This window comes from Tachyglossus aculeatus, chromosome 26 (genome assembly GCF_015852505.1).
Source record: "Tachyglossus aculeatus isolate mTacAcu1 chromosome 26, mTacAcu1.pri, whole genome shotgun sequence".
NCBI classification, from domain to species: Eukaryota; Metazoa; Chordata; class Mammalia; order Monotremata; family Tachyglossidae; genus Tachyglossus; species Tachyglossus aculeatus.
Window position 1 is genome coordinate 15,261,044 of NC_052091.1, and position 26,816 is coordinate 15,287,859.

The following is a 26,816-nucleotide window of genomic DNA, read 5'->3' on the forward strand; positions in this document are numbered from 1 at the left end:
AGCAATCAGGATTTTCATTTATTGTTAATCAGTTTCAAGAATTGACTGAGTTATCAGGAACAGATGCGGAATGGCTTGGAGGAAACAGCAGCCTTTCAGTTGACTCGTGAGAGTGGCCCCAAGTTACATAAAAATAATTTCCATCCAGTTTAGTATTTCCGAAAAAAAAAAAAAAAGGCATTAGTCTAGAAATAAAGAGACGTAACCATCCACACCACAGTGGGATTCATTCACGCTGGTTTCCCTACATCTCCTTCCTCCCATTTTCTTGCTCTTCTTTTCCCTGTTGGAAGGCAGGGGAGTCCCGAGTGAGTCCAAACTCCAGTCAGGCCTCATGCGGCAAGCAAACCCCCGCCAAAAGAGGGGTGTCCAAAGACTGGTCCCTAGAAATACACCCCCTCCCCACTGGTTAAGTTGGCTTGGCCTTCCCTTACAAAGCACAGGTGGGTTGAGTTGACGCTCAGCGTACATAGGTAACTACCCAGCAGTTCTTGGGACAATTCTTCCTCAAAATCACCTCCCCCCATACAGCAGGTGGGCCCGGGACCTGGAGTGGGTTTGAGTGGATTGAATTTGGGGAGAGAACTGGAGTCAATCCAGTCTGACCTCAAGTCCCAGTTGGAGAGAATGCCCTCTAGGAATGGGCAGAGAAGAGGGAGTTACCCCCATCTCGTGACTTCTTTCTTTTCCAGAGAAAAAGCAGATATTTCAGCTTAAAAGAAGAAAGTCAAACCAGTCGCACCCAGACCCAAATGAGTTATAATCAACAGCACCAGAGAAATCCGGGCCCTGACCTGGGCTCTTACTGCCATTTCCCAAGAGAGGAAGCAGAAGTGGGGCCGAAAACCGGACCAGTTTGAAAAGGAAATAGCCCTTTTCAGAGATCCAGGGAGAGAAAAAGAACAAGTTTTATCTACTGGCCTGTTTTCTTCACATCCAACAACTAACTGTATCTTGTTGCAGATATTACTTCGTGTTCCTGGCTCACGATCCTCCTTAGAGGAACTCAGGCAGGAAGCCCTACTGGACCTGCAGGGAAACGGAGACCCAGAAAAGTGAAGCGCTCTACCCTGGCAGCCCGTGATGAGAATCCAGGAGCTCCCATTTCCGGCTCAAACCGCTAAGCGAGGGGTCTTTCCTCGGATATCAGCTGGGGTTTCGCTGCTGGAAAGGGAGAAGGGGAACAAAAGGAAGGATCGAGAATGTCGGGAGATGGGTATGGCAACCGGGGCAGAAAAAGGCCTTTCAGAAGGTCAATGTCAGTTGACTTCTGACCCAGACAGACTCATCCAAGCTCTACCCAGAGACTTGTTGGACAACAAGCAGAATATGAGCTTGAGTGCAGGGAGGAGCTTAGGGAGAGAAGCATAGTTAAAGCCAACAGCCACATCTGACAATGGATGTCTTTAAATGCCACCTATGGAACTAAAACTCTGGATTTTTCCCTCTCCAAGGGTTTCCAGAGTCTGTCCCGGGGGCATACTAACCGGTACTATACAGAATTCAGTGCACGGTAGGGAAATGGAATATAGACATGAAGGGGAGGATGGAAGGGGATTGCTTTGCTTTCCAGTTCTAAAAGTTGTCCGCTGCGGTTGGCTGCACCCAAAACAGCACTTCCCCGAGGACCAAGTCCTTCCCCTGGGCTAAACGACAGGCCTACGTGCCCACGCCTGCCAGATGGGAAAATGCCTACATCTCTGGCGACCAGAGACTAGGTTTAGCTAGACCCTGCCCTCTGGGGCTGATAAACGATGGGCAGGTTGCACCTTCGGGAAGGTAGGATAGAAGGGGAGAGGCAGTGGGATCCAGGGGTATCCCAGGAGTGAAATTCAGAGAATCCGGAGTTTCCTTGGTTTCGAAAGAGGGAACAAAAATCGGGGAGATTTCCCAGGAAACATGCTCTTCTCCCTCCCCTGGGTTTCTTGGGATGAGGAATGTTTAGCTGGTGAGAATTCTCAGATGCGGAGAGGTTTCTATCTCACTCCCCTTGACAGTGTCAGGTTGACAATTCTCCCAGTGACTTTGGAGACCCAATCAAAGAGGGGTGGGTCCTGGGCAGGCAAGCCTTGGCAGGTCTCTGCTTCCTTTCACCTCCTCTGTAGAGATCTAATCCCTTCCAGAGAAGAAGCAGTGAAGCCCTCCTAGATCAGGCTCTGAGGCTTTTGGTAAGGACCAGGCCCAAAACCAATCTTTCCTGTTGCCAGAGGAACGGCATCCTGGCCTGTGGCACCATAACTAGAACTGGTTCAGCTGGTCAGAGAGGCCTAGTCTTCCCACATAAATTAATGATTACTAGATTTCCTTTCTATTCGAGATGCATTCTTCCAGGCTAGTCCCGAAGGGGTGTAGCGACTGGCAAGGAGTGATTCCATTAAAAGGAGAGTTTTTGCCCTGCTTAGGACTCATCACAAAGTCCTGCATAAGAAAGTCGGGATCAGCCTAAGGAGACGGTGGCAGGAGTGTCAACGGTTGCCAAATCTCAAAGAGGCCAGTGAGGTTCCCAGTCCGAGGCCTGACATCCAGCTGACAGACTGAAACTCTTGTAGGGAAGTTCGGTGGTTGGAGTGAAAAAGAAGGAAGGGAAAGAGATTGGGCAGGGGCTACTTTCTGGAAAAAAATTGGGAAGAACTTCCTTTCCAAAGGATCACTTTCCTACAATGCTGTCAGTTCCCACAGTGCAGTGGGAGTGTTCGGATGGCGTTTGCCAGTCAAAAAGCTGGGCTTTTATACACGTGTCGGTTAGAATGGCCGGAGGTCAACAACCAGCAGGATCCCTTCCCCTCCCACATCTGCACGGCCTGGATTCTCGCATCTGTACAAGGACGCACATGCTGAATCTAGCCTGGCTCCCGGGCGAACTCATCTCCACCCCCTTCCTCCCGCCAACTCCCCCACATCCACCCGTCCGTCCCCACCAAATTGGCTCCTCCCGATTTCCTCCCGATTCCCGTGAAGGGAAACATCACTCTCCGTCGTATGGCAGAAGACACCTGCCGCCATTCTCCGGATCAGAAGTCCCCTGTGAGCCCCAGGGAGGACAGCGAAGGGGGAGGCTGACCCCATTCCCCAAGGGGACAGCCACCACCCCTCCCTGGCATCTGTGCCCGCCGAGCTCCAGTTGCACTAACCAACTGCACTCTAATACTGACAGTACGTCAAGGGATAAAAGGCCCATTTACCAAGAGGGTGAAACTTATCGGCTAATGCCAGGAGACGAGGGTCCTGAGATCCCATTCCTCCCAGCCTCAGGGGGACAGGTGTCCTGGAGGGGGCCGTCGGCACACAGGCCCAAAGGGAAACTCCTGGGTTGGGATGGGTTAGTTCCGTTCTCCTCTCAGATCGGTCCCGGCCCCCGAGAAGACAATGCAAGCGGGTTGGCCTGATCCCTCTTCAAACCAGGAAGAGAGGTCCATTTAGCTCCTGGCAGATACAGCGTCCGGTGAGCTATACGTTGTTGGCTGTTTTGGGGGGTTTCTTAGTTGATATAGTCCTAAACACACACCTACCACCACGACAAGGTAAATCTCCACTGTACACTATTTCACAAGGAAACACAAACATACAGGCATTACCGCACAGCACAGTTGTCCTGCAGGTTGACTCACAACTTCTTCAAATGCCGAGAACTGAAAACCCGGGAGATGGGGGAGAGGGGAGAGAGAGGTGGGTGTGTCTGTGTGTGGGCGTGGTGGTGGTGGGAGGGGGGATATATAATATATATTTTTACAAAGTAGAAGGGAGATAAAAGAAAAAGAACGGACCTCTCCCCCCCACAGGCAATCACCGAGATGGTGCGAAGTGGTCTCAGCTTGGCCTCTTGCCCCCTTTTCCCATTCCCGTCAACGCCGCCGCTGTGTCGGGCGGCTCACATCTCATTGGAATAGGTGTAGTTGGGAGTGGCAGAGTACTGCGTCTGAGGCGGGTTCATGGCACCTTGGGCGGCCCCCACAGCCACGTTCTGGGCCGCCTGCTGCACGTGAGGGTTCTTCCAGGCCCCCGTGGTCCACTCCTCCTGGGCTTTGCTGAAGCTCCCTCCGCTTCCCCGGTAAAATTTATGAACCTAGGACGGGACAGAAACAAGACGGGTGTTGAGTGGGGTGGGGTGGACTGGCCCAATCCCACCCAACAACTCCAGAGACCTCAGCAGATGTGCACCCCTCTCTAGAGGGGGCTGGGGGGCCACAGTCCATTCTCCCCACTTCACTATTGGGAACTGGAGCAGAGAGGAGGGAAAGGGACCCGCTCAAGGTCACTCATGTCAGGGCCAGATTGGAAATGGGACAATGTGGGGAATTAGAGGAACCAGGGGGAGGATATAAGCTCGCCACCAGACTGTTCACTCGCTGTAGGCAGGGAATGTGTCTGCCAACTCTGTTGTAGTGTCCTCTCCCAAGTACTTAGTACAGGGCTCTGCACCCAATAAGTGCTCAATAAATACCGTTGCTTGATTGAGGGATGTAGGACTTGTCCATCCCTCCTGCCCACCCCCCCTCCATGGACTTTCCCCTCTATAAGTACGGGTCCCTCTTCAGGGGCTCATAGTGGGTACAAGAGTGGGTGGACAGAGGGTTCCCATTCCTGCCTCGAAAGTACTCACCCTACCCGGGCTGGACTCTCCTGAGGCTCCTGCCGCTGCAGGTTATTAATACTGGTCACTCCGGTGTGAGGCCGGTAGAGAAGCCAGATGCTGACGTGGGACCCTGACCCGTCCCATAACTATATCACTTTTCTGTCTGTGTCCCGTTAGAGGTAATGCTCCTTGTGGGCAGGTACTTCCCAAGGACCTAGTAGAGTGGCCTTCCATTAAGTGGGCACTCAATAAGCGTTACTTCTACTCTAGCACGAAATATGACCCTGAATAGGACACAAGAGTTCCAACTCCCAGCCCACACTTATACCTATTACAGTGGAACGATCATCATCATCATCATCAATCGTATTTATTGAGCGCTTACTATGTGCAGAGCACTGTACTAAGCACTTGGGAAGTACAAATTGGCAACATATAGAGACAGTCCCTACCCAACAGTGGGCTCACAGTCTAAAAACTATCACCATGGATTTCCTCCAAGAAGCCTTCCCTGACTGAGTCCTCATTTTCCCTTCAACCACTCCCTTCTGCGTCGCCCTTGCAATTGGATTTGTACCCTTAATCACCCCACCCCCAGCCCCACAGAACGTATGCACATATCCATAAATTTACTTATTTATTTATATTAATGGCTGCCTCCCCCTCTACATTATAAGCTCCTTGTGGACCAGGAACCTGTCTGCCAACTCTGTTGTGCTGGACTCTCCCAAGTATTTAATAACAGTGCTCTGCACACAGTAAGTGTTCAATAAACAGCATTGATTGATTGACTGGATCCCAATATTGAAATTTACCAAAGTTATCCAAAGCTCTTTGTAATAATAATAATAATTGTAGCAATAATAATGATGGCATTTATTAAGCGTTTACTATGCGCAAAGCACTGTTCTAAGCGCTAGGGAAGTTAAAGGTGATCAGGTTGTCCCACGGGGGGCTCACAGTCTTAATCCCCATGTTACAGATGAGGTAACTGAGGCACAGAGAAGTGAAGTGACTTGCCCAAAGTCACACAACCGACAATTGGCAGAGCCGGGATTTGAACCCATGACCTCTGACTCCAAAGCCCATGCTCTTTCCATTGAGCCACGCTGCTTCTCTTGTACTTGTCATGCACTGTTCTAAGCGCTGGGGTAGATACAAGGTAATCGGGTTATACCAAGTAGAGCTCACATTCTTAATCCCCATTTTACAGATAAGGTAACTGAGGCATGGAGAGGTTAAGTGGCTTGCCCAAAGTCATACAGCAGACAAATGGCCGAGTCCGGATTAGAACCCACGTCCTCTGACTCCCAAGACTGGGCTCTTTCCATTAAGCCACGCTGCTTAAACTCCTTATGGGCAGGGGTCAGCTATACCTAACCTTTTGTAACTACTCTCCCCCCAGTTTTGATCCCGGCTCCACCACTTGTCTGCTGTGTGACCTTGGGCAAGTCACTTCACTTCTCTGTGCCTCAGTTACCTCATCTGTAAAATGGGGATCAAGAGTGTGAGCCTCAGGTAGGACAGGGACTGTGTCCAACCTGATTACCTTGTATCTGCCCCAGTGCTGAGAACAGTGCTTGGCAGTAGTAAGTGCTTAACAAATACCATTATTATTACTATCGTTATTACAATTATTATTAAATTCCATTGATTGATTGAGGAGTCTTGGGGGCAGGTGAGGTACCCTGGGGTAATGCACCCATCCCAGAACTTTATAGGGCAGAAGGTTCAGAACCCACATCGGAGTTGACGATGATGATGATGATGATTGTGGCTCGGGGAAGCCAAGATTAGAACTAGGTCCCCGATTCCCGGGATCGGGCCCTTTCCACTAGGCCTAGCTCCTGCTGGCTGGTTCTTGCCCATTTCCCACCGCACCTATCAATCAATCAATCGTATTTATTGAGCGCTTACTGTGTGCAGAGCACTGTACTAAGCGCTTGGGAAGTACAAGTTGGCAACAGACAGAGATAGTCCCTACCCAACAGTGGGCTCACAGTCTAAAAGCGGGAGACTAGCCTTGGTCTCGCCCACCCCCGCCCCCGGGAACCACCTACCATGCTAAGGGCGATGAAGGCGAAGACGGCCACGACTGTGAACATGATGGTGGGGATGAGCATCACCACCGCGGCCCCGATGTTGGTCCCAAAGAAGGAGATGGTTGCGATCCAGCCGCTGCGGGGAGAGTCCGGAGAGAGTTCGACGGCTGCCCGTTCTTCACCGCATCCAGCAGAAACTCCCATCCGCCGGCTTTAAGGCGCCCACCCGCTCCCCCCTTCCCATTTAACCACTCTCTCTTCCCACTACACCCCAGCTCCCACTCTTTGTTCCTCCAAAGCTAAACTTCTCGCTGCACCTCATTCTCAAATCCTCTGCCTCCAGTCCCTTGTTCGTGCTCTCCCCTGGCCCAAACTCTCTGCCCTTACAAATATTCCACACTACAGCTCTTGCTATTATTTTTTTTCCTATGGCATTTGTGAAGGTCTTACTGTGTGCCAGGCACCGTACTAAGTGCTACGGTAGATACAAGATAATCAGGTTGGACACAGTCCCTGTCCCACGTGACCCTCACGGTCTTAATCTCCATTTTACGGATGAGGGAACTGAGGCACAGAGAAGTAAAGTGACTTGCCCAAGGTTGCACAGCAGACAAGTGGCAGCCAGGATTAGAACCCAAGTCCTTCTGCCTCCCAGACTGGGGCTCTTTCCTTTTCCCTGATTGAATTTTCTTTTCTCTGAGCCACACCGCCCCAACCCTTGGAAGCAGGCCCAATTCCCAATTGTGTATTCTTTCCCAGCACTTAGTACAGTGCTCTGCACAAAGTAAGCGCTTAATACTACTACTATTGCTTACTCTAGTACTTAAGCACTTACCTATCTTTCCATTCTCTTCTTCCTCCTATCTGTAAAATATTTTGTGTTTCTCCCATCAATCAATCTTGATTGATTATTGACTGAGCATTTACCATGTGCAAAGCACTGTACTCAGGGCATGGGAAAGGACAATATAGTGGAGTAGGTACACATGATTCCTTGTAAGCTCCCTAAGGGCAGGCACCACACCTTTTTATTATGATTATTATCATTATTGTGTTTGTTAAGTGCTTATTATGTGTCCAAGTATTGCTCTGAGCACTGGGGTAAACACAAGTTAATCAGCTTGGACAAGATCCCCGTCCCCCATGGGGCTTACAGTCTAAATAGAAGGAAAACAGGCACTGAATCCCCATTTTACAGTTGAGGAAACTGAAGCACAGAGAAACTAAGTGACTTGCCCAAGGTCACACAGCAAGCAACTGGCAGAGCGGGAATTAGAACCCAGGTCCTCTTACTCCCATACCCACGCTCTTTCCATTAGGCCACGCTGCTTCTCCTTTATTCATTCAATCGTATTTACTGAGCGCTTACTGCGTGCAGAGCACTGTACTAAGCGCTTGGGAAGTACAAGCTGGCACCATATACAGACGGTCCCTACCCAACAGCGGGCTCACAGTCTAGAAGGGGGAGACAGACAGCAAAACAAAACATATTAACAAAATAAAATAAATAGAATAGTAAATATGTACAAGTAAAATAGAGTAATAAATCTGTACAAACATATATACAGGTGCTGTGGGGAGGGGAAGGAGGTAGGGCGAGACTTTAGTACAGTGCTCTGTCCACAGTAGGTGTTCACTAAGTAAGCGCTACTGACTGATTGACAGGGAGGAACCGTGTCTCATCTACCTGGGGATTCCCTGCTCACTAGACCCTCCCTGTGCCCACCCCTCTCTTGCTGGAGATGAATTTTGGTCCTCCTCCTTTGCCTGTTTCTCTCTGCCCTCCATTATAAGCCCAGACTCTCATCATCATCATCAATCGTATTTATTGAGCGCTTACTGTGTGCAGAGCACTGTACTAAGCGCTTGGGAAGTACAAAGCTCACTTCCCCCGACTTTCTCTCACTTTCCCGACTCCAGACGGCTGCACCTTTGCCCCAAAATCCACCCAGTTGCCCACCGCGACCGAAAAGCCCCCCCCAGCCCAGCCGGGTGAATCTCCCATCCTGCCCAACCCCATTTCTTTCTCCTTACCAGACGCCCCAGCCTGGGATGCCCACAGCCTGGATGATGCTGATCACTAGCTGGGCCATGAAGGTGAAAAAGAAAGCCATGAAGCTGAAGGAGCTGTCCGTCCTGCAAGCCAAGACAGCCCTGTTGGTTCTAGGAGTTCCAAGCATCATCATCATCATCAATCGTATTTATTGAGCGCTTACTGTGGGCAGGGCACTGGACTAAGCGCTTGGGAAGTCCAAGTTGGCAACATATAGAGACAGTCCCTACCCAACAGTGGGCTCACAGTCTAAAAGGGGGAGACAAAACCAAACATACTAACAGAATAAACAAGCACCTTCGGATCGCTCCAAGAGACATTCTTGGAAATGGGTGGGGGCTGGGACGGACACCCGGGGAGTTCCAAGGAAATTGGGGGTTATAAAGCACCTCGGTAGCAGAGGCAGACACAGAGGGGGTCCCTCTTTTGGGTCTTCCCAAGCATTCAGCACAGTGCTTTTCACCCGTGAAGTGTTCAGTCTATACCGGGAATTGATCGACTGACTGCTCCTCTCCCCCTACTACCTCCCAGCTTTAAGATCCACTGCAACATCGACAAGATGACAAATCATGAAATCTCTTTGGCAGAGGGACAGGAGGTCATGGGGGTCCATTGTGGGAGAGGAAGAGGATGGTAGAAGGAAAGACTTATAAATTTCCTCCTTAAATTTAGTCCCAGGAAGGAAATCTGATGGGATGCTCTTCTCGGCACCCCACAAAGGATCTGTTCAGTGAAGCAGGGCCCACACGGCCTTTGTTTGGAGGGCTTCCAGGAAGAGGTGACTGGCCCAGAACCATGGCCTTTCTCCACCCAGAGGCTGAAGAGACCCGAAGTGGGGAGGGGACACTCTGAGCCAAGTTGGGACATGGCTGCCTTGTATTGTACTTGTATTGCACTTTCCCAAGAGCTTAGTACAGTGCTCTGCACCCAGTAAGCGCTCAATAAATACGACTGAATGAACGAAATGCCTTCTTTATGGCCATCCGCTCTTTTGATTCCTCAGGCTCTGAAAGGCTTAGGATCAGCTGAGAGGACAGACTGTCACTCTGTGTCATCACCACGAGGTCAAGGGATCTGGGGCGGGGGCAGGATGGTCGGACAGCCTAATAAAGAGAGACAGAGACACACATACGTAGAAACGGAGAGAGACAGAGAGAGAGAGAAACAGAAACCAAGAGACTGGGGGAGAGAACAAGGCTGAGCTGCTCACTTACTTGAAGGCTTTGTAAATGGGGCGAAACCAGCAGACATAGGAGCAGGGTGTAAAGAGAATGAGCCAGAGAAATGCCAGTCCAAAATTAACCGCTCCGCCGCCTCCAATCAGCCATGCCAGGCAACCTATCAGGTTCACTGCCAAGGTGATGCTGTTCACTGCAAACATACACAGATACACACGCACAGCAAGGGAGCACACAGAAAATGTGGGGAAATAAAAGTCAGGAGTAGAAATGACCTTTTCCAAGGCAGGGGGGTGAGAGAGATCAAGAACAAAAACAGAACCAGCAGGTTGGTAAGCTCCTAAGGCTAGGGGACATGGGGTGTCTCCTTCAGCCCATGGTTCCCAGCCTGAGCATGGAGGGGTGTGCCCATAATAGGAATGATAATAATCATTATGCTATTTGTTGAGTGCTTATTATTTGCCAAACACTGTTCTAAGGTCTGGGGAAGATTACAAGGTAATCTAGCACCCACAGTTCCTGTCCCACTTGGGGTGAACTGTTTAAGGGGGAGGGAGAATGGATATGAGAACCCCATTTTACAGATGAGGAAACTGAGATACAAGGAAGTTAGGTGACTTGCCCCAAGTCACATAGCAGGTGAGTGGCAGAGCCAGGATTAGAACTCAGGTCTCCTGACTGCCAGGCCTGTGCTCTTTTCTTCAGGCTTTTCCCCCCACTTCACATCAGCCTCTTCTGCATCTCAGGCCTGGTCAGGAGGCGGGGATAGGCACACTGCTTTTCCTCTCAAGCAGGTTCAAATCATCTCTGAGTTCACGGATATAGTCGCCAGCCTGTCTCGGCATCTTCTCAGCACAGCCCTGAAGCACCTGTCTTCCCAAGAACACCAAGTATCTTTAATTTCTCCTTGGAAATCTCCTCAACAGATATACTCCCGTCTAAACAGTAAGCCGGTTGTGGGCAGGGAACACGCCTTCCAACTGTTATACTGTACTCTCCCATGTGCTTAGTACAGTGCTCTGCACACAGTCAGGGCTCAATAACTACCACTGATTGAGCGATTGTTTAGGAAGGGGGACCCTAAGGCCTCCGGAGGAGAAGTGACTTTACTCAAGACACCTAAACTAGGACCAAAGGGAGGGTGAAAGAGGGCAAGAAGACAGGGCAGGTGCAAACTGCCAGCTGAGAGCGATGGAGGCGAGTATGGAGATGGGAGGCTGGAGGGTTCAGACCTCAGAGGGTGGCCGGCCTTGACGGGCCAGAGAGACGCAGTGAAGGAGGCTGCTGGAAAAGAGAGCTGGGGCATCGGCCCTAGTTTCTGGATCTTTGGCCCCTACACCCCTCTTTCCAGGAGCCTCCCACCCCTAATTCCTCCACAGTCCGAGAAGGCTGCCCATTCCTGGGACACTGAGGCAACGGGTTCCATTCTATCCAGTACAGTAATAAAAAGGAGACAAGTCATTGTGATACTGGTAAGTGCTTGCTAGGTGCCAAGCACTGTGGAAAGCGCTGGGGTAGATCTCCTCCGCTGCCACGGTCCACCCTCAGCCAGGGTGGGTAGGTGGGCACAGTGAGAGAGAGAGAGGGGAGAAGGCAGGACAGAGACAGAGGCTGGGCCCAGGCTCTGCAGCAGCAGAAGTTACTCCATGGGGTTTGGACTTCCTCCTCTCAACAAGGATCTGATGGTTTTAGAACTGAGCCATATGTGTTTGGGGTGGGGGGCTGTTGTCTTTTTCTTTTTCAGTGTTATTAACTAAGCACTTACTATGTGCCAGGCACTGTACCAAGCGCTGGTGTAGATACAGGGTAATCAGGATGTCCCACGTGGGGCTCACAATCTTAATCCCTACTTTACAGATGAGGTAACTGAGGCACAGAGCAGTTAAGTGAATTGCCCAAGGTCACAAAGCAGACATATCACAGAGCCAGGATAGAATCCAGGTCCTCTGACTCTCAGGTCCGAGCTCTATCCACTAGGCCACGTTGCTTCTTTCAGAGCCAATTTAGCTTGGGGAGAGGGGAATGAAAGCAGCAGAATGAAAAGCAGGGGGTAGCCTGCCTCTTACTTTGCCTCCTCTCCTGTTGGAGTGGCAGGAGAAGGAAGAGGAGACCTAAACTTTGGAAAAACAACAAAATCCCTACGTTTTCTGCTGCTTGGAGAGAGACTTCTAAGGTAGCCAAATGTTTTACGACACCTGAGATTCTCCCAATTTGGAAGTGTGCTTTAATTCCTTGAAGAAGAGATGGGCCATAGTATGGGCCCAGGGAGAAGTTAATAATAATAATTATTGTGGTAGTTGCAAAGTGCTTACTATGTGCCAAGCACTGAGGTATGTACAAGATAATCAGATAAGACACAGTCCCTGTCTCACATGGGGTTCATTGTCTAAAGGTAAGGGAGAACAGGTATTGAAACCCCATTTTACCGATGAGGAGACTGAGACCAGAGAAGTTAAGCTTGCCCAAGGTCACAGAGCAGCTAAATGGCAGAGCCGGCATTTGAACCCAGTTCCCTGATTCCGAAGCCCAGGCTCTCTCCACTTAGGTCACGCTGCTTCTCATCGGCTCCTAAGAGCTGCCCCAACCAGCACACTCAAGTCAGAGCCCTGCTCAGTGATTAACCTTTAACACGGCCTTGTAAATAAGGTCAATCAAAAGTATTTATTGAGCGCTTACTGTGCTGAGCACTGGACTAAGAAATTGGGAGGGTACAACAGAACAATAAAACTAACAAATTCAAGCTCAGCCAATTCTCCAGCTCCAGAGGAAAACTGAACAGTAAAGTCAATGAAGTCAGCTTTCTTTATTTCTCTCTCAGAAGGGTGGCAGGACACAGCTGGGGAGTCAGGCTCAGGAATTAGGTATACCCAGGGCAAAAAAAAAAAGTGTAGTTTTGGCAGAGAAGCAGTGTGGCCTAGTGGAAAGAGCTTGGGCCTGGGGGTCGGAGGCACTGGCTCCACCACTTGTCTGCTGTGTGATCTTGGGCAAGTCACGTAACTTCTCTGTACCTCAACCACCTCATTTGTAAAGTGGGGATTAAGGCTGTGAGCCCCAGATGAGACATGGACTGCGTCCAACTTGATTAGCTTGCATCTACCCCAGCACTTAGTAGACTGCCCCACACAAAATCAGTATTTTTTGAGCACTTACTGTGCACAGAGCACTGTACTAAGTGCTTGGGAAAGTACAAGTACATTCCCTGATAAGCACTTAACAAATACCATTTAATAAACAATCTGGTTAATTTGATTAATATAAATCAGGTTGGGGCTGTGAGTGATCTGGTTTGTCTCTCCACGTGGCACAGATTCACATTTAATTTCCAAACCTCCTCCCCACCCACTTCACTTTGTTCTGAACAGCTCCGGTCAGAGAGACAACCCCTCTCTCCCTCTGCTCTGTGATGCGGGGAAAGAAATAAACGGCCTCTCTCCCCCAGGGTCCCAAGCTCTCCGGCAGAACAGAAAAGGGGTACGCCACACAGAATGCAAGATATGGGAAAGCCAGAAATTGTTCCGTGGTTGGGTTGGTGGTGGGGGCCTGGGTCCAGGGCCCACCCTGCAGGGCAGAGGTGATTCCCCCCCGGCCCTGGAAATCCAAATCATGTCTCCCTGGTGGCTGTTCACCCCCAAACAGAACCTCTGGGCTTCCCACTGCAGGCGGAGAAATCGGCTTGAAAGACAAAGGGTCGGCCCAGAGTGGGCTGTGAGGGGCTGGCAGGCTGAGGGCCTCAGTTTGCCAAGACGGCCTGGGCCGGTTCTCTTGGGAGCAGTTTTTAGTAACAGGAAAACGCGACTGGAATAGGATGACTCCTTCCTCTCCAACCCATCTCTTTCACACACAGATTAGATTTCTGAGTTTGCCCCGGCAATAAGAGGTCAGGGCTGGTCCCTCGCCTTCCTCCACAGGCAGGAGGAGGAGGAAAGCGAGAGCAAGGAAAGCACTCAGGTGGGGAGAGACCATCTGTGCCCTCCACCCCATGCGGAGGACCTCTCCCCACTCTACCTAGACCCTGTCGGAGGGGCAAATCAAAAGAGAGGGCCTTCTGGGTATGGAAATGGGCCCTCCCCTGTTTCACACAGGAAGAAGGGTCAGGGATACTGACAATAAACAGGGCCCACTGCCTTTCCAGAACAGACCGAGGCTGGACATCGGAGCAGGGCTTACGGGAGGGAGCCAGGAAGTTCATCTCATTCTTTATGGGGAGGGAAACTGAGGCCGAGAAAGGGACACACAAGGAAGCTGGGGATTGGATCCAACAGTCCTCTTCCCCACTGGGTCCACTAGAGTATGGGAGTAGGGAGGGGGACCCCAAGACACCCCAGACTCCACAGGACCAGCTTTGAGGACCTGCAACCATTAAGGAGCAGAGCAGACCCAGAGGGCCCCAACCTCCCTCCCCAGGTCCCTGGCCTGTGACTCACGCATCCAGAGGTAGTAAAGACGCTTGGCCATGGTGAGATGCTGTGGGGGGATGTCGCCCTCGAAGTCCTGGTAGAAACATGGCTTCAGGGGGATGAACCTCGGGAGCGGGGGGAAGTTGTTCACTTTCTCTAGAGCAGCGGCAAAAGAAACGTCCAGTTGGGAAGGGAACGGGGGGTTCCCGGTGGCTCTTTTCACCCCCAGGGGTTTCCGAGAAGGGGTCCGTCGCTTGATGGTGAATCAAACAAAGCCAGGCCCCCGGTGAAATCCACGGGCCCAGGTGCCCAGCAAGAACAAGCCCCCCACAACTCCAGGCCACCATCTAGCCTGCCTGGAGGGGCAGATGGATGGTGGGGCAGGGCTGAGGAAGGAGGCAAGAGCCCACTAGGGTCAGTCTGGAGGTCCTGGAGTAGCTCAGTCAGCAGCACCCACCAGGAGCATCGTCGTACCTTCAGATCCCACTCCCCTTCCTGTGGGCAGCCCATCCAGAACCCAATCCTGGCCCCCAGGGACTGCCAGGCAAACCTGGGGCAATTCCTAAGCTACTCCCTGTCCAAGCTGGGCCAGTTCAGCAGGCCGAGTAGGTGAGAGCTCTTCCCTTCTCTAGGGGAGCCCAGGACACCTTTTGAGTCCAAATGACACAGAAGGAAGAACCCGGGTTTTCTACCCCTTGAGCTCACAAGGATGCCCGGACAAAGCTGGCTAACTTCTCCACAGAGGGCAAAAGGCAGGCTCAGAATTGCTTTGGATGAGACTTCGCAATGTCAGGGGACAGTAACAGAATTTCCGGTGACACAGGTGTGTGCCCAAAAGCTCCCTCTCCCCAGGTGTCTCCTCACCTGCCATGGTGGCGACGGCCCGCTAGTGCGCAGGTCAGCTGGTCCGCGACTTGCTCACCACTCCAGTCCTCAGCTAGAAGAGATCGGAGAGGTCAGGCCCGGGCATTCTGAAGTCCAACCTCGCCGACTCCACCCTCTCCCTCTGGGGTCAAAGCCCGACATCTCTCCTTCCCCAGCCTGGGCCCATCCACTTGACTGCCGGGTAACTGTGAATAATATATTTCCTTCCCGAGGGGGAGGGTGGGACAAGAGAAATTGAAAACAAGGCTTTAGTCACGCTCTGCCTGAAGGCTTCCAGACAGAGGGTTGTCCTGCCAGCTGGAACCTGATTTATAGGGTCTTCTGAAATCTCCCAAAGGATTTCAGCCAGCTGGATATAGTGCACTCTCCCAAGTGCCTAGAAGAGTGTTCTGCACATAGGAAGCATTCAATAAAAACCACTGATTGATTGATAATCATCATTGAGGCGGCTCCCAAGGTAACTTGGCCCCCTCAGCCATAGGGCTTCGCTAAGTTGGCCCCACCTGCATGTGACCTGCTCCGGCCCCGTATCGGGGGCTGGGACGCTGCCTCACTCTCCCTTACATACACACCCACCCAGTCGAGACATCAGAGAGTGGGGATCCAGAGGAGTGTTACAAAACCCCCACCCCGATCCCACTCTCCCAGCCACCCCCCTGAAGGAAGTGGCCAGGGCTCAGGGCCTGAAACATCAAGCCCCCAGCTCTGCTCTGAGGACCAGGGAGAAGGGAAGCCATGAGGCCTTAAAAGGGGAAGGGACAGCTTGGCCAGTTCCCAGGTAACACTCTGCCCCGCTCTCCTGAGGGTGTTCAAGTTATCTTCACTCCCAAGGATATCTTCTCCCCTACCCAATCAGTGGTATTTACTAAGCACTTGCTATGTTCAGAACACTACTAACTGCTTGGGTGAGTACAATTCGACAGAGTTGGTAGACGTATTCAATCAATCAATCATATTTATTGAGCGCTTACTATGTGCAGAGCACTGTACTAAGCGCTTGGGATGCACAGATTGGCAACATATAGAGACAGTCCCTACCCAACATTGGGCTCACAGTCTAAAAGGGGGAGACAGAGAAAAAAAACCAAACATACTAACAAAATAAAATAAATAGAATAGATATGTACAAAAAAATAAATAAATAAATAGAGTAATAAATATGTACAAACATATATACATATATACAGGTGCTGTGGGGAAGGGAAGGAGGTAAGATGGGGGGGATGGAGAGGGGGAACGAGGGGGAGAGGAAGGAAGGGGCTCAGTCTGGGAAGGCCTCCTGGAGGAGGTGAGCTCTCAGCAGGGCCTTGAAGGGAGGAAGAGAGCTAGCTTGGCAGATGGGCAGAGGGAGGGCATTCCAGGCCCGGGGGATGAAGTGGGCTGGGGGTCGATGGCAGGACAGGCGAGAACGACGTATTCCCAAGGGCTCCTACAGATACACGAGGAGGCCTCTGGGAAAATACCTATTTTGCCTATCAGATGCTAAGGCCCTGGCCAAGAAACTCCTTATAATAAAAATAATAATGATGGTATTTGTTAAGCACTTAGTATGTGCAAAGCACTGTTCTAAGCGCTGGGGGGTGATCAGGTTGTCCCATGTGGGGCTCACAGTCTTAATCCCCACTTTACAGATGAGGGAACCGAGGCACAGAGAAGTTAAGTGACTTGCCCAAAGTCACCACAGCTGACAGTTGACAGAGCCGGGATTCGAACCCTTGACCTTTGAGTCCCAAGCCCGTGCTCTTTCCACGGAGCCACGCTGCTTCTCCCAAATGGGACTTCTTCCAGCCAAGTGACAGAGACTTCCCTGTGGAGGCAGGGCTGCCAACTTTCCTTCCTAGGCCGCTTGGAAGGAAACAGCCGGGGGGGCTCGAGGCGTCCAAAAAGCCAGTTCAAGACCCCCTCGCTCCCGTGCCTCTGGTGGTTCCTGGCACCCTACATGCCAACGGCAGTGGTCCCAGAGTCAGTGGGGTGGGTTGCTGGATTTACCTCTCCTCAAGGATCTCCAAATCACTGTATTAAGCGCTTGGTAGAGTACAATACAACATCGGACACATTCCCTGTCCACGGCGAGCACACAGTCGAGAGAAGAAATGGTTTCAGCACAGCCAGGCTGAGTGGGTGGCAGGTGTACGGCTGAGAAAGCCCTGGGGAGGCCTCTCATTGGAGCTGTGGTTTTTAAACTGGAAGGAAATCGGAGCCTAATTGAAAGCACTTCAATACAAAGTCCCCCAGCTGACCCAGCCCCATCACTGAATATTAAGCGCTGGCTGGGGGAGGGGGCTATTACAAACATAAATGGTATTTATTGAGCGCTTACCGCGTGCAGATACCGCACTAAGCATTTAAGAGACTACGATTCAGCAGAGCATAAATACTATTAATTGACTGATTGACAGACACATCCCCTGCCTACAGGGAGCTTACAGTCTAGAGGAAAGAATTTGGGCCTGGGATTTCAGGAATTTGGGAGTCAGGGGGCCTGGGTTTCAGCGGTAGCTCTGTCACTTGCCTGCTATGGGACCTTGAACAAGTCACTTCACTTCTCTGTGCTTCAGCTTCCTCATTGAAAATGGAGATTTAATCCCTATCCTCTATTTTTCTTTAAACTGGGAGCCTCATGTGAGACAGGAACTGTGTCTGAATTGATTCTTTTCAATAAATCAATGGTACTGATTGAACTTTTAGTATGGCAGGTAATGTGTCCGCTAATACTGTTGTATTCTACTCTCCCAAGTGCTTAGTACGGTGCTCTGCACATAGTAAGCCCTCAATAAATGATTGACTGATTGATATTAAGTGCTTGGGAGAGTACAGGACAATCCCTGCCCCACAGGAGCTTACGCTTCAGCTTCCTCACTGAAAATGGAGATTACATCCCTATCCTCTATCTTTCTTTCACCGGGAGCCTCATGTGAGGCAGGAACTGTGTCTGAATTGATTCTTTTCAATAAATCAATGGTACTGATTGACCTTTTAGTATGGCAGGTAATGTGTCCGCTAATACTGTTGTATTCTACTCTCCCAAGTGCTTAGTACGGTGCTCTGCACATAGTAAGCCCTCAATAAATGATTGACTGATTGATATTAAATGCTTGGGAGAGTACAGGACAATCCCTGCCCCACAGGAGCTTACGCTTCAGCTTCCTCACTGAAAACGGAGATTAAATCCCTATCCTCTATTTTTCTTTAAACTGGGAGCCTCATGTGAGACAGGAACTGTGTCTGAATTGATTCTTTTCAATAAATCAATGGTACTGATTGAACTTTCAGTATGGCAGGTAATGTGTCCGCTAATACTGTTGTATTCTACTCTCCCAAGTGCTTAGTACAGTGCTCTGCACATAGTAAGCCCTCAATAAATGACTGACTGATATTAAATGCTTGGGAGAGTACAGGACAATCCCTGCCCCAAAGGAGATTACAGAGAGAAGGGGTGATACAGACATTACAAAGAATTACAGACGGATATGTACATAAGTACTGTTGGGCTGGGGTGAAAATAATAATAATAATAATAATAATGATGGCATTTCTTAAGCGCTTACTATGTGCAAAGCACAAAGTGCTCAAGGGATACAGACACAAGGGGGTAGGCGGCTCAGAAGGGAGGCTGAATAGGAAATGTACGGAGGGGCATTTTATTTTACTAGTACATACCTATTCTATTTATTTTATTTTGTTAGTATGTTTGGTTTTGTTCTCTTGTCTTCCCCTTATAGACTGTGAGCCCACTGTTGGGTAGGGACTGTCTCTATATGTTGCCAATTTGTACTTCCCAAGTGCTTAGTACAGTGCTCTGCACATAGTAAGCGCTCAATAAATACGACTGATGATGCTGAAACGTGAAAGCCAATCAGGGAGGGCCTCTTGGATGAGATTGGATTTTACAAGGGCACTGAAGGTGGGAAGAGTGGCAGTCTGCTGGATATGAATGGGGAGGGCCATTCCCTCAGGAAGGAAGGATGTGGGCAAGGGGTCAGCAGCATGAAACAGAAGTCTGAGGTACGGAGAGTAAGGTTGGCAAAAGGGGAAGAAAATGCGGGGGCTGGACTGTAGAAGATCGGTGAAGTAAGGTACGAGGGAGAGAGCCAAGCGCCTTATAGCTAACGGCGAGACGTTTCTGTTGGATGCAGAAGAGGATGGGCAACCACCGGAGATTCTTGAGGAGAGGGGAAATGTGGACTGAGTGGGGAGATGTGGACTGAGGAGTCCTTCCCTCCTCACCTCTCCTACCCGGGGCAGGATCAGGCTTAGTTCAGGAAGGGGCCGATCCTGAACCTGTCCCTGCTGTTCAGAGAAGCAGCGTGGCTCAGTGGAAAGGGCTTTCGAATCCCAGCTCTGCCAACTGTCAGCTGTGTGACTCTGGGCAAGGTACTTCACTTCTCTGGGCCTCAGTTACCTCGTCTGTAAAATGAGGATTAAGACTGTGAACCTCCTGTGGGACAACCTGATCACCTTGTAACCTCCACAATGCTTAGTAAGCGCTTAATAAATGTCATAAAAAGAGGTGGGTGGTCACTGCTGGGTGGAGAGAATGAGAAAGCTGAGCTTTACGGGCCTCTGAATCAGGTGCTGGGTTCAGAGGGGGCCAGGAGAGCACGGCTTAGCTGAGCAGCTCGCTGGGGAATATTGAGAAAGGGCTAGAACTGAATGAGTTTGCCACGAAGGTGCCATTGCATCTGTGACAGAGATTCTTATTTAATGGTATTTGTTAAGTGCTTACTATGTGCCAGGCACTGTACTAAGCACTGACACTAGATATTCAGGGTGGACACAGTCCTTGCCCTACAAGGGGTTCACCATCTTAATCCCCATTTTGCAGATGAGGTAACTGGAGCAAAGAGAAGTTAAGTGACTTGCCCAAGGTCACCCAGCAGGCTTGTGGCAGAGCCCGGATTAGAATTCCCAGGCCTAGAATTCCCAGGCCTGTGTTTCATCCACTAGGCCATGCTGCTTCTCAGGGTTCGTGGGTGGGGGCAGGAGCAGAGACGGTGAGGATAGCCATAACAGGAGTAATAGAGAGGGCTTGGAGTTCCATTTTAACAATAATTGCGGTATTTGTTAAGGGCTTAATATGTGCTAAGCAGTTGAATACAGACAAGATCATCACTTTTACCATGGTTTCAGAAGACCCCAGCCACCCTTCATTTCCAGGAGAGACCCAGTTCCTGCCCCCACCCCTGGTTTGTGGTCATAAAAGAGGAATGAAGAATCAGGGACAGAGGACGGAGGACTGAAGAAACAATGGTAACTTCCAGCACAGAAAGGAGGCAACATGGCAAACTGGATACAAAAACTCTGTCTCAAGGTGCTCTGTGATCCTGGATTAGACCCAAACCTCTCTGTGCCTCAGACGCCACCCCGCCATCTGTAAAATGGGGAGAAAACCAAATTGCCTCCCAGGGTTGTTGAACTGAATAGCTTTTGGGGTGGGGTGAAGTTCTTCCTCAACCGCTCTAAAGGCCTTTACAGTTAAGAAAAATGTGCTCAGCTAGCAGCTTTTCACTGGAGCTGAAAGTGCTTTCCGTGCATATCTAATGCATCCCTAGCCCATCCCTGCGAGGCGGAGGGCAGGTTTAGAGATGGGAAAGAGGCCCAGAGAGGGTAACCTTCCAGGAACTAGAATCCCGGAGCCCTGAGTACCCCCTAACATCTCCAGCCACCAACGAGGCGGGAAAAACCTGAAGCCAAGCAGAAGGAGCAAGACGACCCACCGCAATTTCCAGGGGAGCCCCCAAATGAGTCCATTTAACGTCTGCGTGCAGAGGGCCAGTGTGATGGGTCTAGGGACCCTCCTAAAATTACATCTCCTCCAAGAGACTAAACTCTCCTTTTCCCTACACGCCCTTCCCTCTGCATCGCCTATGCACTTGGCTGTGTATCCCTTAATTACGCTGATACTCACTCCAGCTCTACAGCCCTTATATACAGATCCCTATACTCTATTATTCCCCCTGTCCTTAATATCTGTCTCGCCTCCAAAGACCATAGGCTCCCGGTGGGCAGGCATTGTGTACCAACTCCACCGTATTGTACGTTCCCAGGCAGTGCGGTCTAGTGGATACAGCACAGGCCTGAAAGTCAGAAGGTCCCGGGTTCTAATCCTAACTCAATCATTCGTCTGCTGTGTGATCTGGGCGAGTCACTTAACTTCTGTGTGCCTCGGTGACCTCATCTGTAAAATGGGGGTTAAGACTGCAAGGCATGTGGGACAAGACTGTGTCCAACCTGATGATCTTGTACCTACCCCAGCACTTAGTACAGTGCCTAGCACATAGTAAGCGCTTAACGAATACCATTAAATTAAAAGCAAAACAAAAAACTTAGTATAGCGCTCTGCCCACAGTAAGCACTCAATAAATACCACTGATTGACTGGATGATGAGTCTCAATAAATGTTCCTGCTACTACCACTAAATACAACCTTGAATAGGACCAGAAGGGTTCCAGCCCACGTTTTCCCTACTATTATGAAAAAATCACACGGTTCTCCTCCAAGAGGCCTTCCCTGATTAAAACCTCATTTCCCCTGCTCGCACTCCTTTATGCATTGCCCGTGCACTTGGATTTGTACCCTTAATCTCCCCACACTCAGCCCCACAGCACTTACATACTTATCCATAATTTACTTTGTCTGTCTCCCCCTCTAGACTATAAGCTCCCTGTGGGCAGGAAAAGTGTCTACAACTCTGTTATACTGTAGTCTACCAAGCACTTAGTACAGTGCTCTGCACATAAGTGCTCAATAAATACAACTGATTGATTAATTGACCATGGGAGTCACTTAAAATACAAGAACTAATAGCAAAGAGAGAAGAACAATAAGGGCAAATAAAGAGTCAATGGAAGGACAGTGCTTTGCTCCATGCATGGACCTTGGAACAGCCTCCCAACATTCAAGGGGAGACGGGAAAAGACTTACCAACGTTCCTTGTCTTGGAGAAGACAAAAGAAAATAAATTAGAGGCAAGGTCAGACTACCTTCTCACAGCAGGCAACATTTCCAACATTCCTAAACCCTAGACAGCTTACAGGGGGGAAATGACCTTTACTCTTTTTTTTTTTTGATGGCATTTATTAAGCGCTTACTATATGCAAAGCACTGTTCTAAGTGCTGGGGAAGTTACAAGGCGATCAGGTTGTCCCTCAGGGGGCTCACAGTCTTAATCCCCATTTTACAGATGAGGTAACTGAGGCCCAGAGAAGTGAAGTGACTTGCCCAAAGTCACACAGCTGACAATTGGCAGAGCTGGGATTTGAACCCATGACCTCTGACTCCAAAGCCCGGGCTCTTTCCACTGAGCCACGCTGCTTCTCTCCAACCTAATCTTCCTCAACCTCTCAGTTGCCCTCAACATTGCTGACCATCCCTGTCTCCTGAAAACATTATCCACCCTCATCTTCACTGACACCATCCTCTTCTGGTTCTCCTCCTATGTCTCTGGCTTCTTCTTCTCCGTCTCTTTCGCAGGCTTCTCCTCTGCCTCCCACTCAGAGTTGGCAATAATAATAATAATAATGATAGCATTTGTTAAGCGCTTACTAGGTGCCAAGCACTGGTCTGAGAGCTGGGGAGGATACAAGGTGATCAGGTTGTCCCACTTGGGGCTCACAGTCTTAATCCCCATTTTACAGATGAGGGAACTGAGGCCCAGAGAAGTGAAGCGACTTGCCCAAAATCACACAGCTGATAAGTGGCAGAGCCAGGATTCGAACCCATGACCTATGACTCCAAAGCCCGTGCTCTTTCCACTGAGCCACGCTGCTTCTCTCTCTGCCCACAGGAACTTTAACAATCTAGAAAGGATTTATGTACATGGACAACCTGATTACTTTGTAACTACCCCAGTGCTTAGAACAGTGCTTGGCACATAGTAAGCACTTAAGTATGATTATTATTATTATCATTATCATCATTAACACTGGGTGTCCCTCAAGGGCCAGTTCTGGGACCCCTGCTAGTCTCCATCTATGCCCACTCCCTTGGAGAACTCATTCACTCAAATGGCTTCAACTACCACCTCTATGGAGATGATTTCCAAATCTCCGGCCCTGATCTCTCTCCCTTTCTGCCGTTTCTTGCATTCCCTCCTACCTTCAAGTCACCTCTACTTGGATGTCCTGCCATCACCTCAGACTTAACAGGTCCAAAACAGAACTACTGAACTTTTCGTCCAAACGTTGTCCTTTCTCTGACTTTCCCATCACTGTAGACATCACCACCATTCTTCCTGTCTCACAAGCCCATAACCCTGGCAGCATCCTTGACTCCCTTCTCTAATTCAACACACGTATTCAATCCATCGCCACATCTTGTCGGCTCCACCTTCACAACATGGCTAAAAGCTGCCCTTTCCTCTCCATCCAAACTGCTACCACATCAATCCAAGTACTTATCCTATGTCTCACTGACCTCCCGGCCTCCCGTCTCTCCCCAATCCTGTCCATACTTCAAGGACCTGCTTCTGTCTCTGTCTTTGTGTGTGCTCTTTGTCTCTCTCGCGGCGTGCAGCTCTCTCAGTCTCTTCCCGTAACTTTCTCTGACATTGTCCTTCACTCTTTCCATTTATTTCTTTGCCTTCTCTCCTCATATCACTCTACTCTGGCTGTGCCACTCTTTCAGTATAGGGGAAGCAGCAATCAATCAATCAATCAATCATAGCATGGCCTAGTAGAAAGAGTACAGGCCTAGAAGTCAGAGGACCTGGGTTCTAATCCTGGCTGCACCATGTACCTGCTGTGTGACCTTGGGCAAGTCACTTCAATTCTCTGTGCCTCAGTTCCCTCATCTGCAAAATGGGGATTCAATACATGTTCTCCTTCCACACCTGGATGATTTTTCTTTAAAAACACTCAGGCCATGTTTCCCCACTCCTCAAGAACCTCCAGTGGTTAAATATCCACCTCCCCATCAAACAGAAACTCCTGCCATCAGCTTTAAAGCACTGAATCACCCTGCCCCCTCCTAAATCATCTCACTACTCTCCTCCTACAATCCAGCCCACACACATCGCTTCTCTAAAGCCAACCTTTTCACTGTACCTCGATCTCATCATCATCATAATAATAATAATAATAATAATAGTATTTGCTAAGCACTTACTATGTGCAAAGCACTGCTCTAAGCACTGGGGAGGATACAAGGTGATCAGGTTGTCCCATGTGGGGCTCACAGTCTTAATCCCCGTTTTACAGATGAGGTAACTGAGGCACAGAGAAGTGAAGTGACTTGCCCAAGGTCACACAGCTGACAACTGGCGGAGCCGGGATTTGAACCCATGATCTCTGACTCCAAAGCCCAGGCTCCTTCCACTGAGCCATGCTGCTTCTCATCTATCTCACCGCTGACCTCTCGCCCACATCCTGACCCTGGCCTGGAACGGCCTCCCTCTTCATACCCAACAATTACTCTCCTCCGCTTCAAAGCCTTATGGAAGGCACACCTCCTCCAAGAGGCCTTCCCTGACTAAGCCCCTCTTTTACTTTTCTTCCACTCCTTTCTGCATCACCCCGACTTGCTCCCTTTATTCACCCCTCCTCCCAGCCCCACAGAACTTATGTACATATCTTTAATTTATTTAATTACATTAATGTCTGTCTCCCCCTCCAGACTATAACGTCGTTCTGGGAATGTATCTGTTATATTGTACTCTCCCAAGCACTTGGTACAGTGCTCTGCACACAGTAAGTGCTCAATAAATATGACTGACTGGTTGACTGAGCCTTCTGGGAATGATTGATATCCTATGTCTCACTGACCTCCCGGCCTCCTGTCTGTCCCCAATCCTGTCCATACTTCAAGGACCTTTTTCTGTCTCTGTCTTTGCTCCCTTCTAGACTGTATGCAGGGACTGTCTCTATTACTGAATTGTACTTTCCAAGCGCTTGGTACAGTGCTCTGTACACAGTAAGTGCTCAATAAATACGATTGAATGGATGAATGAATATCCAGAATGACATCAATGGGAGACAGAATTAGGGGCAGGCTGCTACCTCTCTCTTCCCTACCCACCCCCAAAATACTGCACAAAAGACCTTACCCCAAAAGCCACTGGACAAACACCCAAATGCTCTCTAGAACAGTCCAATCTGAGTAGAAAGAAAAGATCCTGGAGGAGAAAGTGGAAAGAGATCGGGAAGGAGGGAAAAAAGAGGAGAAAGAAGAAATTAGAAGGCAAGTCTCTTTCAGAAAAATCATAACACTGCAATTTCTTAGCAGGAGACAATGCACTGCTCTCCAAGAAGATCAGAATCGTTCAATCATTATCTTATACTCTCCCCCAAAATCGTTTGGGGGAGATGCTTTGAGGCCGACATAGAAGAAGCAACTTGTTCACAGTCACCCAGGTTGTCAGATAAGGAGAGCTGGGGGGGAACAACAAAAAATATAAAACCACCCCCGATCCAAGTGTCCCACACCTCGCTGCCTTGTCCTTTGCAGAGAGATTGACAGCGCTTGGCTAAACCGCCTAACTCCTAAATCCAGGACCTATAGCTGCTTGTTGGCAGTGAGCCCAAAGGAGAGGAAAAGATGGCATTCCCACCTTCCATAATCTCAATCACCACCTCCCCCTGTAGACTACAAGGTCCTGGTGGGCAGGATAGGGGTCCTCCGTTTCTGTCGCGCTGGACTCTCCTAAGTGCTTAGGACAGCGCTCCGCACCAAGTAAGCGCTCACCGAATACCCTTGATGGCTGGTCGTGACTGACAGGCTGGAAGAGGAAAGGCTTTAAAAAGCAGCCGGGCCCCAACTGGTGTTTCCTAAGTAACGGAGCAGGCTCTGGATCTATAAATCCTGACGTCAATAAGGAGTCACCATCTCCCTCCGGGGGAAGGTTGGGGCGGGCGGGGGCGCGGGTTTCAGCAAACTCCGAAGGCGGCCTGAGCAATGCACCCCTCGTCCCCCTCTCCATCCCCCCCATCTTACCTCCTTCCCTTCCCCCCAGCACCTGTATATATGTTTGTACATATTTATTACTGTATTTATTTATTTATTTTACTTGTACACATCTATTCTATTTATTATATTTTGTTAGTATGTTTGGTTTTGTTCTCTGCCTCCCCCTTTTAGATTGTGAGCCCACTGTTGGGTAGGGACTGTCTCTGTATGTTGCCAGTTTGTACTTCCCAAGCGCTTAGTCCAGTGCTCTGCACACAGTAAGCGCTCAATAAATACGATTGATGATGATGATGATGATGATGAATGCACCCCAATTAGCCTCCCCCTCCGCAGCGGGGACCCCAGGGTGGGAGGAATTCATCCTGGCTGCCAGCCCAGCATCATCATCATCAATCGTATTTATTGAGCACTTACTATGTGCAGAGCGCTGTACTAAGCGCTTGGGAAGTACGAATTGGCAACGTATAGAGACAGTCCCTACCCAACAGTGGGCAGAAAGCCGCCCTTTGGAGGGGGTGAAAGGCCAGGGCGCCTCGGGTTTCCCAGGCCAATGCCAGCCCCCTGCAGCGGTCTCTGGGCGCTTTAATACAGGTCGGCCGGGCTATGTACTGGACGCTTTCGGGTTCCCCCCCCCCCCACCCACAACTTAGGCTAAGGACTCACCGCCAGCGCGCGTCCTGAGGCAGGGAGACGGGTGCAACGCCTGGGGGAGGATGCACGGGTGCAGCTGCAGGCGCTGCAGGCGCTGCAGCAGCAGCACGAGCTCCTGCAGCTCCAGCTGCAGG

The 26,816-nt window shown here is 50.0% G+C and overlaps 1 protein-coding gene across 3 annotated transcripts; it reads right to left on the minus strand.

Annotated features, from left to right (window-relative positions):
• On the minus strand, positions 1-26,816 carry SCAMP5 (secretory carrier membrane protein 5). 3 transcript variants are annotated; one of them, XM_038767153.1, is made up of 9 exons: positions 26,695-26,816; positions 25,172-25,240; positions 22,054-22,066; positions 15,108-15,180; positions 14,271-14,399; positions 9,883-10,039; positions 8,650-8,751; positions 6,634-6,751; positions 1-4,063 (listed from the first exon to the last, which is right to left on the minus strand). In XM_038767153.1, the coding sequence occupies exons 4-9, from the start codon at positions 15,112-15,114 to the stop codon at positions 3,869-3,871; spliced, it is 708 nt and encodes a 235-aa protein (XP_038623081.1). In that variant the 5' UTR covers positions 15,115-15,180; positions 22,054-22,066; positions 25,172-25,240; positions 26,695-26,816; the 3' UTR covers positions 1-3,868. The 3 variants fall into 3 exon arrangements, with proteins under 3 accessions (XP_038623081.1, XP_038623080.1, XP_038623082.1); XM_038767152.1 differs by lacking the exon at positions 22,054-22,066; XM_038767154.1 differs by lacking the exons at positions 22,054-22,066; positions 25,172-25,240.